Raw genomic sequence first — 19,055 nt, forward strand, 5'->3', positions numbered from 1 at the left:
TTCCTTACTGGGCATCTATCTTGCAGGCGTGTAGGAAGTCTCCACTCTCCACGCCTGCTGCGATGATGCACCGAGCAAACATTCGCTCTCCTCGGGACGCCTCTCAGTGGTTCCCAGCTGGGAAGATGTTGCCCCGGGTTTAAAATATCTGCCCCAGCAGCCCAGCGTGGGTGCAGCGCTTCCTCACTGCTCTGTGCTCCCTGCGGGCGCTCCCCGCCCTCCGCATCGGGAACTTTGGGGATGTGCCTAGACCCGGCGCAGCGCAGGTCCTGACCAACCCGGAGCAGAACAAACCCTTGGCGGGCGGCCAGGAGGCTCCCTCCCAGCCACCGCCCCCCCCCCCCCCGCCCTCCTCCGCCAGCTCCATCCCCCCCCCCCCCCCCCCCCGGTACAATACAAGATCTTTCTTCCTCTGTTCCCTTAAATCACAGCCCGGGGAAATCTCAAGAGCCTTCATCCAGCCACGGGCCAGCATGTCTGGGGGCAAATACGTGGACTCCGAGGTAGGCTTGGGGGTGCGCGCCCGCCGGGCGCGGGGGTGCCTGCCTGTGCTATCTCCCTCTCCAAGCGTCCGGCGGCTCCTCCGGCCCCAGCCCTCTCTCTACTTTGGAGAACTCTCGCGCCGAGCGGCTGCGGAATGGGCCTGGGCGGGGAGGTGAAGAGGGGGCAGGAATATTTCAAGTTTTCCTCCTGGGAAGGACCGGGGGCCCTGAGCTAGAGGCGCCCGGAGAAGGTGGTCGGGGTTTGAGGTTGGGTCTCCCTGACGGAGGACGAGTTTCTCCACGGGTCCCGGTGCCACCTGATGGCGGGACCCCCCTGGCCGGCTGGGAGGCAGGAGCTGGAGCGCGGGGTGGGAGCCTGCTCACCCGCCGTCCCGTCCGGGGGACAGTCCCGGCGACTCCCCGCCGGGCGCCTGGCCCTCCGGGCGGTGCGCGCCGTGTTTGCACTTTGCAAAGCTCTCAGGCCGCCTCAAGGGCTCCTCCTGCACCTCGGCGCCAGGCAGGGGTGTTTGAAGAGGGACGCACCTCCCTCCCCGCAACTACCACCACCCCTTCCACCACCCTCCAGCCTGGGTGTGGAGCCTTCGTTCCCCCAAACGTAGCGGCCGTGGCGCCAAGGGTGGGTCGGAGCCGTGGTGCAGGTGAGAGATACCAGGGAGGTTAGGGGGCTGACACCGCTCCGCCCTGAGATTGGAGCGAGCGGAGCTGGGGGGAGGGGGGTAAGGGGGAGAAGCAAAGGGCAGAAGGAGGGTGGAGGGCGCGGGCAGGTGCCCGGGAAACGCTGCCGGGAAGCCACGAAATGGGGGCATTCCACGAGTCCGGGGGTTCAAGTTGAATCTCAAGGATGCAACTGGAATTGTGGAGAGAGGGGGAATAGGCAGGGGCCGGGGACGAGAAAGCTGAACAGGTGAAGCGCTCGGGGTATGAAAGAGGGGGGCTGCAGGGAAGTCAGGGGTCGGCCCCATCGCCGCCCGGGTCTAGGCGGGGTCCCTGGAGCCAGGCGCGCCAGGGCGGGGGCCGGGCGGTGCGCGGAGGGGGTTGCCCTGACCCCTGGCGGCGGGCGCGGGAGGCTGGCGCTCCCTGCCGGGTAAGGAGGGGTGTGGTGTCTTCTCCCCGATCCTCTTAAAAAGCTGGCGGCGCCGAGGAGTTGCCTGCGTGCGCCGCCGCTGCGGGAGCGGTTTGTTCGATTTTGAGCCTGGAGGTTTGCCCCGCCGCCAGGCTGACTTCTGATCGCTTGTTTTTCTTTTGGAAAATTTCTTCCAACTGTTGGTGCCCTTCTCTCTCTCTCTCTCGTGGCCGCCCGCCCTCTGCAGGGACATCTCTACACTGTTCCCACCCGGGAACAGGGCAACATCTACAAGCCCCACAACAAGGACATGGCAGACGAAATGAACGAGAGGCAAGTGTACGACGCTCATACCAAGGAGATCGACCTGGTTAACCGTGACCCCAAGCATCTCAACGACCACGTGGTCAAGGTAAGGGGAGGTCTGTCCCCGGAGGGGATGCTGTCAGGGCCCGGACAGCTCTCTTCTGGCCAGCAGCCTGTGCATCCTTTTCTGCCTTTACCGCGCGCGCGCGCGCGCGCACACACCCCGTTTTCTGGGCTTGGTCTCCCCTCCCCCAGCCTGCTGTTTAGTTCAGGTGGAATTTAGCTGACTTGGGCTTTGTAGGCGTTCGTGTAACTGCACTCTTCTCCTGGCAAATGAAGCTCCTGATCGCAGCGACAGACCCCCCTGCTTGAAAGGGTGAAATGGTTGTGCAACAGGTCACCCCCTCCATTCCCAGGTTGAAAGTCTAGTGAAGGGTGGTGCCCGCTGCACAAGTAATTGACGTACTCAGGTCATTTCTGAGGTCAGGTGCCAAAGGTTCCCCTCAGCAAAAATCAAGTAACTAAAGTGATTTTCTTAAACACAATCAAGTGGGTAGAAGTGCTTTCATCTAAAGATTATGCAAATATAATCATAGATACTCATATAGATCCATATATGAAGAGCGTTTTAACTGTAAAAAAACATGGCACTTGTGCACAACTGAACAAAACTACAAAATCACAAATAATGCAACAGCTCTGGGTTTCTCCCATTGAAACCTCTAGGTAGATGTGGAAAGTTGCTTCTTAGTGACTACCTGGGTCAGCTTTCGCTGAGCTAAAAGGACATTCCCGTTGCAATTCCCTTTTATACTTGCAGGATGTACTTGGTGAGATTAAACATAGGTTAACTGAACAGGTTATTGGCCAAACTTAGATCTGACTTGGGGGCTCAGTTTTTTATTTCATGATGTTATTTAACTTTGACCCTTTCAGAGGAATTTATTGTCTGCACCCATCTGGATTGTGAAATTATGGGCGTGAGCCATCTTTGGCAGAGGGTTTTCTTTGAGGGACCAGGAGGGCCAAGAATAGTCCTGGCCTGGGAGATAGGGTGTGAAGACCCAGTTCTGTACCATCCCAGAGCAGCCAGCGGTGTGAATGAACCACTTCGCCCACTGGGCCTCCCATCCATGGATGGAAGAAGCTATAGTTGAGACTGTTCACATTCATGAATAATAGATTTCAAAAAGGGAAACAATTTAAGCTGTAAGTAGGAGGAAAATGTAACTGTCAGAATGGACTTTCTTGGCTTGCTGGTGGAGGGAAAGAGGAAATTTGGAGCCTTCGCAGGTTTTTCTACTAGCCAGGTCATGGGATATTTAAAGGTAGCAGCAATAACCAGAGTAGCTTATAAACTGAAAATGGGAATTGCTATAAACTATTTACTAAAAACATTACCTTAAAGGGGGTAAAGGCATTTTTTGCTTTTTCCCCTTCTCCTGTAGCTTTGGGCGAGAAGGAGAGATGCCAGGAAAAGAGGCAGAAGTCAGGAAGGGCTGGCTGCGCTGGAGCCTCCCTGTTGTTCCACACAGTGTGAGTGGGGTTCCTGGAGCGAGCAAACCTCCCTGATGAGTCAGAGAGGCCAGGAGTGTGGATGTGGCTCTCCACACATAGCATGACTAAGCTGAGAAAGAAGAGCCCGCTGGGAAAAGAGACTTCAATGCGGATGGAAAAAGGGCATAACAGGCCTAGAGGAAATAGCAGTTTACAAAGTAGCATTTCAGAGAGCAAGTGTGGGGATCCTCATATTAGAGAAATTAAAAGGGAGGGCTAGGGCAAGCTCCTGCTGGCTTCGAGAGAGCAAACCCCACCCACTTGCTCATAGAACTGTGAGCAAAGCAAGACAGACGGAAAAGATCTGCCTTGAGAAGACTTGGGGAGGCCCACTTACTCAGATGCCCCACGTAGAGAGGACTTCAGGATGCCCTGCAGAGAGGGAGGGAGACCCAAGAGTGCCCCGTGCCAGAGGGCGGAGGAAGGGGGCTTTCGCCTTACAGAGACTCCTAGTCCTTTTCTTTGAGTACATGCATAAACACAACAACGACAGAAACAGGGTGATCCTCCTTATGTTACCATGACAATAAACAATGAATTTCCCTAAATTTTATTTTGATGGCACAGATTTCTTAAGATAATAAAGACATCCAAAGCCTCACTGTTAATGCATGGAAGCTTAAAACTTCACATGATAATAAACAACAATCAATTGAATCTATGATTAAAGGTACCAAATCAGGTAAGGAAAGTTCTGTTCTGAAGGCAAGCAGCTCTGTAAAAGCAGCTCTGTCCAATTCTGTAGCCACTTAGCCACTTGAAATTTAAGCGTAAGTAATTTACATAAAATAAAATTTAAAACTCAGTTCCTCCGTCACTCCAGCCACAAAGAGTTCCCAGCACATGAGACTAGGGGCTACCACAGGAGACAGCATAGTAGATGTAGAGCATTTGGGCAGCACCAGACGTGAGTGTTCCCTGCATTTTACAAAAGGTTCCTATGCCAAGTTTAGAATAATAACTCTGGATGTAGAAGAAATTAAACCCTGATGTACAGTGAGAAGAACAGCATAGTATGATCTACAGCAAGCATGTCAAACTCAGAGCCCGCGGGCCACATGCGGCCCACAAGGGATATTTTTGTGGCCCAGCCAATATAACGGTATGTAAGAAACGTTTTAATAAAAATTTAATAATCTAATTTTTACAATAGCCTGTTATAGGATATTGTACACGTTCACTAATGACTGATTACTATAATCGAGTTGCATTCATTTCCCTTACCCACCTTACACACAGGTGCACCATTTTAGCAGCCGATTGCCACGTCATTAGTCTTGTACTGACGTGTTTGGTGTGCGCAATAGGAAATATTTCACTTTCGGAGAACAAGAAAAATAGGTTTATTTGCATCACGCTTATTGATCTGTGCAGTTATTCAGTGTCTGGTAAGTTAATGTTCAAGAAAAAATATTAGTTTTTATTAAAATGTTCTTTTATTTTATGTTAACGATTACTCTTCATTTCAGCCCTTTGTATTCAGCATGTCTCCGTAGAAATAAACCTACGTTTCTATGAAAATTGAAGCTTTTGGGGTTTTTTGCCGCCACATAAACTTAAACCTTGTTTATTTGGCCTGTGTTGCCTTTGAGTTTGACATGCTTGCTCTACAGTATCCTCTCCATCCCACAAAACAGCTATGTAGGGAGGGGAAGAAAACTCAGAATTGGCTGTGTCATGAATTTATATTTCAAAAAGGTGTTTTACCACCTATTCCACTGGCTTTAATGGCATAAAGTAGTCTATACCATTTAGTTCCACTGAATTTGTTTCTTATATTACTAAAGGTTTGCTGCTCTATATTATGAGATATCTGTATTGATATTTATCTAAAAGGAGTGGGCTATGAATGCTTCTTTTTTTTTTTATTTATTTTTTTTTGCTTAAAGTATTACAAAGGGTATTACATATGTATCCATTTTATCCCCCCGCCCTAGACAGTCCCCTAGCCTCCCCTATCACCCAGTGTCTTATGTCCATTGGTTATGCTTATATGCATGCATACAAGTCCTTTAGTTGATCTCTTACCCCCCTACCTCCTGCCCCCCAACCCTCCCCGGCCTTCCGACTGCAGTTTGACAATCTGTTTGAGGCAGCTCTGCCTCTGTATCTATTATTGTTCAAAAGTTTATAATGGTCTCTATTGTCCACGAATGAGTGAGATCATGTGGTATTTTTCCTTTATTGACTGGCTTATTTCACTTAGCATAATGCTCTCCAGTTCCATCCATGACGTTGCAAATGGTAAGAGTTCCTTCCTTTTTACAGCAGCATAGTATTCCATCGTGTAGATGTACCACAGTTTTCTAATCCATTCATCTACTGATGGGCACTTAGGCTGTTTCCAGATCTTAGCTATGGTGAATTGTGCTGCTATGAACATAGGGGTGCATATATCCTTTCTGATTGGTGTTTCTGGTTTCTTGGGATATATTCCTAGAAGTGGGATCACAGGGTCAAATGGGAGTTCCATTTTCAGTTTTTTAAGGAAACTCCATACTGTCTTCCATAGTGGCTGTACCAGTCTGCATTCCCACCAGCAGTGCACAAGTGTTCCTTTTTATGAATGCTTCTTAAAATTTCCTCTAATTAAAGTGATCACAACTTCAGACCCTTCTCCCTCCAAGATTTCTATGTCTTCTTCTTACGTTCCCATTTTCATCTATATGTTTATTATTATGTACATATTTGGAATTTCTAGATAAATAAAATGGCTTCAAATTTATAATTCTGATATCACATTAGCCATCAATTAATTCACTTATTCAAGTCTTCTATGCTGAACTAAACACATACTACAAAGGGTAATCCCTAAAATAATTTCTAGAAATCGCAAAGATTAGAATTATGCGACAAGATACATACAGATGAAAAGTTTAAAAAAAATACACACGTACAATATCACAACAGTAAGTCACTGCCACATGGTAACTAAGGGGTTTTTTTTGGTTGGACTGCCAGGAAACATATAACTAGATATTAAGCTTTATTGACTCATGTTATTTATTCTCTCCCACATAAGGATTTTAATTTTCACTTTCATTTCCAATGGGCATGCTGTTTTATGCAGTTGCTATAGTGAGCTCTCTCATCATCATTTTGGAAATAGACCAAATATATATTACAATAAATCAAAAATAAGTGATAGTGACTATTGTATAATAAGGTTTTTAAAAAGTACATGATATGAATTATCTTGATTTTGGTAATCATCCTACAATGTAGATGTATTTCAAATGATCATATTGTTTACTTTAAATATATACAATTATATTTGTTAATCATTCTTCAATAAAGTTTAAGGGAATGTTATTAAGTGTTAGGGAGGCCCTACTTTGGAGAGGGCATTAGGGAGAGAGAAGAGGGATGCACTAGAGAAAGGTTAATGGAGAAGAGCATGAAGGAGATGCAGTCTGAGTTGGGTCACACCGGACAGATGGAATGCAAATATCTGAGAGAAGCACAGGGGGGCATTCTAAATGAGCAAAGCATGGGAGCGAGAATGTCTCTCCGAGGTCATGAGCCTGCAATGCCTCCTAGCCCATTTTTTATTGGAAGAGACTTTAGTGACAGAGTGGCCGGTCATAAGATGAAAAGGCTCATCATGGCCAGGTGGCGGAGTCCTGAACCCAGTACACATGATAAGTGTCCACTCTATCGGGTCAGCAGTGCAGTCAGGAGCACTTCAAGCACAAGGATGGATGCTGAAGGGAGGCATTTTGGAAGATGACTGGTAAGGGCACAGGATGTAATAAAACATAGCTAGTCTGGATGAGCAGAGGACAGTTACACTATAATTGCCCAAAATGGGGAGGGCAGTATGTGATAGCATTGGGAATAAAATCATATAAGCACAAAATGACGGAATTTTAGGATTAGAAGGGAACGGAATGGTTATATGAGACTAACTTCCACTTCCTCTTTTTTAACATTAGCAGGAATTTAGGGCTAAAGAAGTTTAAAATGTTATCCATGTTTTCACTTGGTTACTGTCTGAAAAGATATTTTGAAATGTATCACAAGGGAAGGAAAGACAAGGTTATGTGATTCCCCTGGACGATTGTCATGAGGAGAGAAATTAGTTGAGATCATTCTGATGTTAGTTCTGAGACAAATCAAGACATCTGAGAGGAGATCCTTGCTGGGAAATACAAATATGCGTTTGTAATTTTCTTTTCCAAAGCTTGAATGTAATGATTCTCAAATAGACATGAAATTTTTTTAGTAGTCAGCAAAAGGCATGCACATGGTAATCCCTGTGTTGGTTTCAAAATAACAGCCTCTGTGATTCCTTTCAACTTGAAATCATTCTAGGGTGATTGATGATTAATATCAGTATAATAGTAATTTTTAAGTTTATTCGATATAGCTATAATCAAAGCATAAGGTTTAAAACAGCGGTTCTCAACCTGTGGGTCGCGACCCCTTTGCGGGTCTAACGACCCTTTCACAGGGGTCGCCTAAGACCATCGGAAAACACATATATAATTACTTATTGTTTTTGTGATTAATCACTATGCTTTAATTATGTTCAATTTGTAACAATGAAAATACATCCTGCATATCAGATATTTACATTACGATTCATAACAGTAGCAAAATTACAGTTATGAAGTAGCAACGAAAATAATTTTATGATTGGGGGTCACCACAACATGAGGAACTGTATTAAAGGGTCGCTGCATTAGGAAGGTTGAGAACCACTGGTTTAAAAGATCAGATTATCTCAAAGAACTCAGCACATTGGTAATATTATCTTCTGTTGGGACTATTGTTTGTGTGTTTGTTTGGGGAGATGGTGATTAATATTCTGTCACACATGAGATTTTGCATGGAATTCAGAGTCCCCAGCTTATAAAAGAGCATTATAATCATCTTATGTGGGAAACTATCCTCACATCACTGAGCAAAGAACTATACTAAAATGGGGGATATTATTCATTCATAAGAATTTGAAACACTTTCAAGTTCAGCCAACAGTGATATACATTTTAAATGCTTATGGAAAGTCTTTTTTATGTTCTCTACCTCCTAGTTGTGGTAGAAAAAAAAATTGAAGAGTTAGCTCCATTTTGGTTCTAGAATAGGATGTCATATTATTTAAGACAAGATACACCAAATACCCTTGAACTGTAAAAAAGTTTGTAATGTGGGTAATTCTCCCAATTAATAACAGTGTTGGCTACATTTTAAAGGGGCTTAGCCCTGGCCAGTGTTGCTTAGTGATTAGAACTTGGGCCCTGAGTTGGATTCATAGTCAAGGACGTGTACTTGGGTTGCAGGTTCCATCCCTCACCTCAGTAGGGGCGGGAGTAGGAGGCAACCAATCAATGTGTCTCTCTCACTCTCCCTCCCTCCCTTCCACTCTCTCTCTAAAAATCAATGGGGAAAATGTCCTCAGGTGAGGATTAACATAAATAAGTAAATGCATACATACATACATACATACATATATGCATAAATGGGCTTAAAGTACGAACAGCTGCAATTGTAAGCAACATCTGGGAAGTCCAGTATGCAGCCTGCCCCCTCAAGTCCATAGAAACAACAGACACTTGCATATTTCAAGCGAAACTGCTTTTGAGTTTGCCCTAGTTTCAACATAAGTTCTCTGTGATGAAATGGTCAGAGAACTGGTCCCCAGGAGACCTGGGCTGTGTGCACCTGGGGGGTTCAGGGCCTTTTCATGACTCAGCTGGCTGGGCTTGCAGTGGAGAAAGGGCAGGGCTGCTATTTTCATACAAAGATGGTTTATGCCAAGAAACACTCTTCCAATGTCTGGACCTTGTGTGTGTATATATATATATATATATATATATATATATATATATATATATATATATATATAATCTTCGTTAATGTACATAGAGCTCCTAAAGAATAAATTCGCATGCTTTATTTCTTTTTAAAGAAGTTTCTAAAAAATAAGCCTTCGGTCCCTAGAAATATCCCTAACACATAGGTACTCAAAGGCACCCTGACAGAGTGGAAAGAGTATTGTGCCAGAATAAGAAAAGATATTTTTGCAACTTTTTTTTTTCTTCTAAAACTTGAGTGTGATAATATGCAGGCACAAAATTCTTTTTCTCTAACACAGCAGTTCTCAACCTGTGGGTCGCAGCCCCTTTGGCGGTCGAACAACCCTTTCACAGGGGTCGCCTAAGACCATCCTGCATATCAGATCTTTACATTACGATTCATAGCAGTAGCAACATTACAGTGATGAAGTAGCAACGGAAATAATTTTATGGTTGGGTCACAACATGAGGAACTGTATTTAAAGGGCCAGAAGGTTGAGAACCACTGCTCTAACAGTCAGGAAAATGAATGCATTTAGTAATCGGATCAGTTGGTTTCAATATAAGGGCCTAATGCTTTTGTGGCCTCTCTCAGCTAGAAAGCTTAGAGCAGGGGTCCTCAAACTTTTTAAACAGGGGGCCAGTTCACTGTCCCTCAGACCATTGGAGGGCCGGACTATAGTTTAAAAAAAAACTATGGACAAATTCCTATGCACATTGCACATAGCTTACTTTGAAGTAAAAAAACAAAACGGGAACAAATACAATATTTGTATTTGCATGTGGCCCGCGGGCCGTAGCTTGAGGACCCCTGGTTTAAAGTCTCAGTAGTGTGTACTGCACACCATGGAAGGACTGCAATAAGGAATAAGATGGATAGGAGCACCATCCAGAGTTTATGGCTATCTTCTTGCCTCCCTTCATGCAGTTTCCTTTGAAAACGTTTGCTGAAATTCCTTTACCAAATTTTGCTGTCTGTTAAAACCTTATAACCTTCAGGGTTTAGTTCAAAAATTCCTCATCTCTAATGCCTCCAGTTGTTCCTGAGCCAGTAAACAAGGCCTGGGCAAAATAAGAGGCATATTTTTTATGCAAGCTGCCCATGTTTGAGCCCTATAAAAAGTGCAATTCAATTATGGACCATATTCCAGTTCTCTAAAACTCTCTCTTCTTATTGAAAATTCGACATTTGCAGCCTTTTTAAAACCTCCTAGCATCTTTACAAATCCAAATTTGGCTGAGCAGCTGACTCACCAAAATTTTTAAAATTTTTAAAATTTTTTTAAAATAGTAATTTTTAAAAATACTGATGCCTGGGCCCATTACAGGTCTACTGAATTAGCACTTCTAGAGATGGGGCCTAAGAGTCTTTGTTTTTCAAAGCTCACCAATGATTACATTTGTGAGGTCAGGTTTAGAAGTAATTGTACCCAAGTTTGGCTTAAAGATATACACCTTAGATGGTTTCACCCAAAGATAACAGATGAGTCACCCTGTATAGTAGCTCCAGATGTTCTTCCTGCCAGGAAAATACTTGGGAGTCAGGCCCATTTAAACCGGAGAGTTTTGAAACACCATAGCAGCGGTTCTCAACCTGTGGGTCGAGACTCCTTTGGGGGTCGAACTACCCTTTCACAGGGGTCACCTAAGACCATCAGAAAACACATATATCATTACATATTTTTGTGATTAATCACTATGCTTTAATTATGTTCAATTTGTAACAATGAAATTGGGGGTCACCACAACATGAGGAACTGTATTAAAGGGTCATGGCATTAGGAAGGTTGAGAACCACTGCCATAGAGGGTTCCCAAACCAAACATGCTTAATGGTCCTCCATCCCTTGAGGCCACTTGGGCTTATAGCCAACTGCAAGCCCAGAGCCGCATGGTGACATAGGAGGGGGGTGTTCATATGTCCTAGGTTGTCCCGCATAAACCAGTTACTACTGGCCAGCCCTGAGTAACTAACTATTAGTAATGTCCCCATTCATGCCTAGAAGTGCCCAAGTTTGGAAGAAAAACCATATGGTCACAAATGGGTTGGCAATGACCTGCCACTGACTCCTATACCTGGAATCACAGGTAGCCCCTACATACACTATTTTTTTTAGCTGAATGAGCAAAATTTCCACACTCCAAACATGTTTTCTCTCTTCTCCACTCTCCAGTGTTACCTCTCTCCTGCCCTTCATCACAGCCCTCACGCTGCACTAAAATGCAGAGGAGGAGCCCTTAACCGCCAATCTAACCTCACCCTTTAGCTTCTTTCCTGGCAACCCAAGTTTAATAAAACTGACATCCTTTCATCATATATTTTGTCAACTACTCAATCAAAGATTAAAATGTTTAAAATAGTTTAAACTCTTTTTCAATGAGTTCAGGAAACAACAACAAAAAAATGGCATGCTTTCATATGAACCATTGTTTAGGGTGGAGGAAATGTTTTTTAATTTTGTCTTAAAGGAAATCTGCATGACCCATGTACTGTGCAAATACCCAGGGAATTAACTGGTAGAACAGATTGACACCTGCACAAAATACATACTTCCTGCCTCTCACGGGAACATGTTGATGGTTCAGATATAAAACACATCTTGTTTTCTTTATTGAAACTTGCGAAGATGTCTCTTATTGGTCATTATGTCAAAGCAGAGGAAGTGCATATTCCTAAAAACACAACTGAGCTGCCCCTTCGCCACTGTGAGCTGTTTAGGTCATTAAGAGGCAGGCATTTTGATGATGTGTCTCTGTGCTTAATCTCAGAGTAGGAATTTAACAGTCACTCCGCTCTGTACCTCACTTCCAGTCTTTGGGAATCGACCTTTCCTGCCTTGTTGGGATTTCACCCCGCATCTGCATTTCTTGAGGTTTGGGGTTTTACCTTTGTCTTTACATTGGTTTGGTTCAGTGGATAGAGCATTGGCCTGTGGACTGAAGGGTCCCAGGTTCAATTCTGGCCAAGGGCACATGCCCAGGTTGTGGGTTTGATCCCTAGGAGGGGGTGTACAGGAGGCAGCCGATCAATGATTCTCTCTCATCACTGATGTTTCTCTCTCTCTCTCTCTCTCTCTCTCTCTCTCTCTCTCTCTCTCTCTATCTCCCTTCCTCTCTGTCTGAAATCAATAAACTACAAAAAATAAAAAATAAAAAGTTTATCCAATTAATAAAGAAACCCAAAAGCATTCTCTCTCTATTTACTAACGTAAAGAGAAAACGTGTTCTAATATGTGTATATATTTATTAAGATTTTTAGTCTCCATGTTTAGCAGAATACAAATACATGTGTCCGGTGGCAGCCCAGGGCCTGGAGGACAAGGCTAATTTCCCAAGTATCTGGGAGCCAGGCAGGCAAGTTCCCAGGGTTCCAAGAGATGCCCTCCGGCTGCTTGGCATTGTCCCCTAGGTCCAGAGGTGTTAAGGCTGAGAGTTGTTCTCAGGCCACATGAGAATCCCCCTGCCAAGAAAGATATAAACAGACTCTCTGTTGAACCCCTGACATGTCTCATGTCTCCCCCCCACCCCAAACAATGGCAAACATCAGAGGAATGTCTAGGTCAGGAGACATCCCTGAAAAAAAAGCTAAAATCCTCCAAGCCTGAAGGAGACAAGTCTTGAGACCCCAAGCCCCTTCTTCCGTCTTTTTGGCTTTACTGCTTTTAGATATTAGGTACACAGACCTCTGAGATTTTACTAGCTGGAAGGTGGCGACCATTAATCCACTACTCCAACAAATAGAAGTCTCTTTGTACCTCAGAGGTGGTCTCGCATAGATTTCCGATCTCTTCTACAGAAAAAAGAAAAAGTGAAAATGCTTAAGTGCCTCTAAAAGGGGTCAGACATTATTCATTCCACTATTGATGATGCTTGTGCCAAGTGAAGGGACCACTAGCTCCTTTTGCAGATGTCTTTCTCTCATCTCCTATGAGAGGAGATGGATTTATTGTAATATGTATAAAAGTAATACTTGTCCATTTGACCCCAAATAGTTTACGTATCAACAAGCTAAGTATAAGAAATCAGGATTACGATTCAGTTAAGAATAGGCAGAACTCAGAAGTAGCCATCAAAAGAGGGTGGTGACGCGCAATGTGAATTTCAGGTGTGACTGGTATCTGATATATAGCCAAGACCATGGTTTTTGCACATTTACTATTTTATTAATGACTAGAATGAACAAGTTAAGAGGACTCTCAACTTACAAATGACACCAATTACAATGACCTTATTAGTATATGTGATAAAAAAAAACAAACATCAGCCAAAACCGGTTTGGCTCAGTGGATAGAGCGTCGGCCTGCGTACTGAAAGGTCCCAGGTTCGATTCCGGTCAGGGGCATGTACCTGGGTTGCGGGCATATCCCCAGTAGGAGATGTGCAGGAGGCAGCTGATCGATGTTTCTCTCTCATCGATGTTTCTAACTCTCTATCTCTCTCCCTTCCTCTCTGTAAAAAATCAATAAAATATATTTTATAAAAAACACAAAAAACATCAAAGTGATTTTGACAAAATGCAAATATCCCATAAAAATAAGATAAAGACTAATTCAAAGTAAGATAATGTTTTATGAGCAGAAATAAAACATAGAGATATTAAGTAGGAAACAAATAGGTAAACACATCCTACAGTATATAATAAAAGCCTAATAAGCTAAGTGTCCAATCGACCAGTTGGCCGTTCAACCAATCAAAGTGTAATATGCTAATGATATGCTAAGGCAGCTCAACCACTCGCTATGACATGCACTGACCACCAGGGGTAGATAGTCAACTGGTCGACCAGTCACTATGACATGCACTACCACCATGGGGCAGATGCTCTGACTGGTAGGTTAGCTTGCTGCTGGGGTCTGGCTGATTGGGACTGAGCAAGAGGGTCCAGACACACCCTGGAGCCCTCCTGCGGTCCCTCCCCAGCTGGCCAACCTCCCACGTCTCTCCCTGGCCTCGATCGTGCACAGGTGGGGTCCCTTGGCCTGGCCTGCGCCCTCTCGCAATCAGGGACTCCTCGGGGGATGTCGGAGAGCTTGTTTAGGCCTGATCCTACAAGGGGAGTGCCGCTCAGCCAGAAGCCAGGTTCACGGCTGGCAAGCACAACGGTAGTGGCAGGAGCCTCTCCTGCCTCCAGGGCAGCACTAAGGATGTCCAACTGAAAGCTTAGGCCCAGGGAGCAGTCCTAAGCTTTCAGTTGGACATCCCCCTAGGGCTCCAGGACTGTGAGAGGGCACAGGCTGGGCTGAGGGACCCTCCAAGTGCGTGAATTTTGTGCACTGGGCCTCTAGTGAAAAATAAAAAAAATACGAGAAGAGGGTTGTCATTTCTGTAGGAGCTTTTGATGTGGAAAACCAAGATGCTTCGTGAGCATAATGGATATGGAAAGCCCTTGTAATAATTCCACAGCTTCCAAGACACCAAGATCTCCAAGGTGAAAATCACTATTTTAAATTCATCCTTAAATGAATCCATCACACTTCATACCCCTGGGGCAATAGAGAACCCACACTAAGTGTATTGATTGTTCCTGACCATTAAACATCTAAAGAAGTTAATGATATTTTAAAGGAAGTCTTAATGAATGGAATCAAAAGGACAATGTGATCAAAAGAAGTGTCATATACAAGATTCTCTACTTTACTAGTATTTGCTGTTGGTTCGACATTAAAAATGGATTCCTGATTTGATCTTATGAGGGATGTAGAGATGCTGGAAAGAGCAAAAGGAAGATGATAAGGGATGGAGAGAAACCCCCAGCTGGGGCTGGGGCAGGACTTTTTTGTCTGAATTATTTGTTAGAAGAGATTGAAGGGAGCATGGAATGACAACTGCTTCTGATTATTGCCAGGTTATTATGAGACAAGAAAAATACTGCTCAGACACAATCACCATTCAGACAAGGGAAAAGGGAGGCAGGGGCGTACCCTTGTTTAAAGTGTTAATTTACATGGGAAAAGGGATTCCAGGTAAGGACTGGGTCACAGGAGGTTATTTTGTAATAGTTGTGTATTAAAATCCCTTCCTTGTCTGTGTAACTTCTCAAATCTTACCTCTACAATTACAATTTAGTGTATAACAACATTGACACACGGCCTCATAATTAAACCTAGGCATAGGTATGAACACTTTCCTCTATTTCCTCAAGATACCTGGTGTGTTTGGGGCAAAGGGGGGTTTATGTGGCAACGCAGCTGTGGTTGAGAATGCAAGTGGTAAACATCTGAAAGCAGAACACTGCACTGTATGTACCGAAAGGTCAGTATGAAACGTTGTCTTTATGGTCAGCGTGCCCGTCCACTCCTACACGCTGCACATGCACAGTTTGCAGCTTGCATAAACCCCTATTGTGATTTAAACTCATGAGAGAGTGCGCTTTCTGCCGAGGTGGCTGTTTTGTGACTTTAGACCAGTGGGTCTTTACTCTGGCTGCAGATCATCTGGGCAATGTTTATATATAATGTTGTAGATGCTCTCTCCCTAGAAATTCTGATTGTATTGACCTATGGTGGGGCCCATGCCTATGTATTCTCTTTCTTTTTTTTTTTTTTCTGTTTTGAAAGCTTCCCAGATGAGGCTAACGTATAGCCAGAATGGAGTCTGTTTCAGACTCTCAGAATAAAGAAAACCATGTGCCATGATAAAACTTTCAGGACCATAAAGGCCACAGTGAGGAAATTATTACTTCTCATTTCGGGGACTAAGCATTTTTATTGGAATATTGTATTTGTCATTCAAATTCCCATAACAACAACAACAAAATACTTTCTGGAACTCTGTTGTATGTGAGGTAAACCTCATGTCCCTTATATAATCTAGTCCTGTTGTTTTTCCCTTCTCATCCTTTCTATTCCCAAAGAGGAAGATTGGATGGCTAGAGTGTCAGCATGCCATCTCTATGCCCCTTTCCTACCTCAGTCCACGGCTCAGGCATCCTAAGAAGGGAACTCGCAGCATGCACTGGTTATTTTTCCTAATGGTGCGTCAACGCTCCTGTGCTGCCAGTGGCGACGCGAAGTTTTCCTGGACCTGGGCACAAGCAAGTGTCCTTTGTGTCTCCAGTGCCTGGCACAGAGAAGAGACCCCAAGTCACTGAGAAGTGCTTTCCTGATGCCAGTCCCTCCTCAGAGCAGATGGGTGAACTACGCCTCCGAGGAAGTTTCCGAGGCCCTGACACCGAAGGTGACTTGGGCCTTGGAAGAGTCACTGGGCCCTCCAGACAGCAGGCTCCTCATCGAGAGCCATGACGAAGCTGAACCTAAAGATCTCTAGGTCACTTTCATTTCCAAAGTCTTTGGTCTGATTGGCTAGTATTCGGAAAAGAACGGAAGGCTGTAAAAGACCTTCTTCTTAGGCTTTACCACTTGCCATTCTCAAACTTCATGTTCAGGCTGTTGGGCTCAATTAAATCGTCTTTGAAATACTGATTTCCCAATGCATGCTGACTGCAAATATGCCACAGACAAGCGTTTGGCACTGAGGAAGGTCAAGAACTGGGGTTCTCGTCCTCTTCTCCTCTGGGCTCAGGACTCTGTGGTCTTCCCTTTTATTGTCCTTCACTCCAAGGTGGCGGCTTGTGTTCCAAGATGGGTCAGAAAGTCAGAATCGAAGTTGGTTACAAACTGTCAGTAAATTTTTTGTAACCAGACATTCTTAGTTTATTTAACAGAGAAGTGCATAATTACTTGCAACTGTAGTTAGAGCGATGGCCTTAAAAAGGTCTAGCTAGCCAGAAAATGCTCAGACTTTATAAATGCTGACAGTTGTCAAATTCACCTAGTTCATGGGGCCACCCATTTCTGAAGTCTTTTTTTTATTTTTTTAAATCCTCACCGGAGGATGTGTTTATTGATTTTTATTTTTATTTTTAAATATATTTTATTGATTTTTTTACAGAGAGGAAGGGAGAGAGATAGAGAGTTAGAAACATCGATGAGAGAGAAACATCGACCAGCCGCCTCCTGCACATCTCCTACAGGGGATGTGCCCGCAACCCAGGTACATGCCCTTGACCGGAATCGAACCTGGGACCTTTCAGTCCGCAGGCTGATGCTCTATCCACTGAGCCAAACCGGTTTCGGCTGTTTATTGACTTTGAGAGAAAGGAGGAGAGAGATATTGACAGAGAAAGAGAGAGATAGAGAGAGAAACATTGATGTAAGAGGGAAACACCAATTGGTTGCCTCCCATATGTGCCCGGGTGGAACCCAAAACCTAGGTATGTGCCCTGACCTGGAATCAAACCTGCAACCCTTTATGGGACGATGCTCCAACCATTGACCCACACTAACCGGGCTGAAGTTCTTTTAACAGGCCATCTGTGAGCAATAGGATCAAATGACTAAGCACTACAGGGCAGAAACACTATTACTTTGAGCAGATTTTCCTATTACCCGGCTGTAAAGAGTTTGTTTTTCTGACTTATATAGAGTTTAGCGTTGAGGATCCTGTATGATTTTAATCCCATCACTTGGCACCCCAGCTGTATGATTCTGTAAACATAAAGTTGTTTGAATTCCAGACCACCAAAACATTCTTAGGGAACTCATCAGCTCCCTAAGCAAAGCTATGTCAAAATCTACAGGTTTGAATCCAAATTTCATGATAAGCAAAAACCGAATTGATCTGTCGTCCATTTTATCAGTCATCTTTTGTCCACTCTTTTACCAAAATTACTGTGACTGGGTTAAAATAAGTGAATGCAATCAATGCATGCAATTACTAACCCCTCAGCTAGATAGTAACATTCAGAGCTTTCTTTTCTAAAGGAGATTTTATCAGGCTTCTGCTCTTGGTAATAGAACAGGGAAATGTAACTTAGCAAAAGGTAACAGTCACTAATTCATTCATTTGGTCAACAAATACTAACTTAGTACCTACTACATTCCAAGGAGCTTACAGTCTAATAGCAGGAAATACACACACACACACACACACACACACACACACATCACATTACTATGTGTGTCATAGGCTGGATGAAAAAAAAAAGTCCAGGTGAGAAAAGGGGTGGGGACCAGAAAGAAGTCTTTGAAAAAACATTTAGGTTAAGACGTTACAAACAACTCAGACAAGTGAAACATGATGGAAGGAGTGATCCTTGTAAAACCAACAGCAAGTGGGGAGGGCCTGAAGTAAGAAAGTTCTTGGGGCCATTGTCCCGGGAGACATTATTCAAGATTCCAGTCTAAATTTAAGAGGTCAGTGACGTGGGCAGGTGCAAGAAAGTGACTTCCTCTATGACCTTAAAAGTAAGGGAGTGCAGCAGGGAAGGCCATCGCCCCTCTGGTCGTGATTCCTGGGTGAGCCGCAACAGCCAGAGGCTGTCTCCATGTGATTGGCACTGTCTCCTTTCCAGTGACATGTAGCCAGTCCATCAACCTTGTCCTGGCTCTGTTTTTTCATTTCACTATTTCATCCTCTAAAAATAGGTGCTTCATAAATACTGAATGAATGAATGAATTTACAAGGCTACGTACTAAAAACAAAAAATTTCTGCAATAAACAAGCAAGCATTCTAGGCTATAAATATTTCTACACTTCAGGTCCTGTCTCATTGCATCATATTCTCATTTTCTAGAGCAGTTTTCCAATCTGGGATAATTACCTCCCATTCCCTCTTAGGGAACATTTGGCAAAATCAGGAGAAAATTTAGGTGCTTCTACTGGCTTCTAGTGAGTAGAGGACAGGAATGCTACAGCACACGGGACAGCACCCCAACCCTCACCCTGATGACAAAAGGCCTGTGGAGCTCAGAGGAAGAAACTTGCGGCAGAGGTTGTGGGCTGTGATTGTCTTTGCTTAGACCTTACAAGAACCTTGGTGTAGATCCTT

The 19,055-nt window shown here is 44.1% G+C and overlaps 1 protein-coding gene across 3 annotated transcripts in view; it reads left to right on the top strand.

Annotated features, from left to right (window-relative positions):
* Window positions 1–247: 247 nt before the first annotated feature.
* CAV1 (caveolin 1) overlaps window positions 248–19,055 on the top strand; it is a 35,043-nt gene continuing 16,235 nt past the window's right edge. The window contains exons 1-3 of one of the 3 annotated variants that reach the window (XM_059711610.1): window positions 248–266; window positions 432–503; window positions 1,814–1,978. In XM_059711610.1, the coding sequence (XP_059567593.1) occupies window positions 474–503; window positions 1,814–1,978 (195 nt within the window). In that variant the 5' untranslated portion in view covers window positions 248–266; window positions 432–473. Of the gene's footprint in view, window positions 267–431; window positions 504–616; window positions 750–926; window positions 1,142–1,813; window positions 1,979–19,055 lie in introns of those variants that run through there. The other 2 variants (XM_059711612.1, XM_059711611.1) reach the window with 2 other exon arrangements.

The sequence above is a fragment of the Myotis daubentonii genome, chromosome 10, assembly GCF_963259705.1.
Source record: "Myotis daubentonii chromosome 10, mMyoDau2.1, whole genome shotgun sequence".
In the NCBI taxonomy this organism is placed as follows: Eukaryota; Metazoa; Chordata; class Mammalia; order Chiroptera; family Vespertilionidae; genus Myotis; species Myotis daubentonii.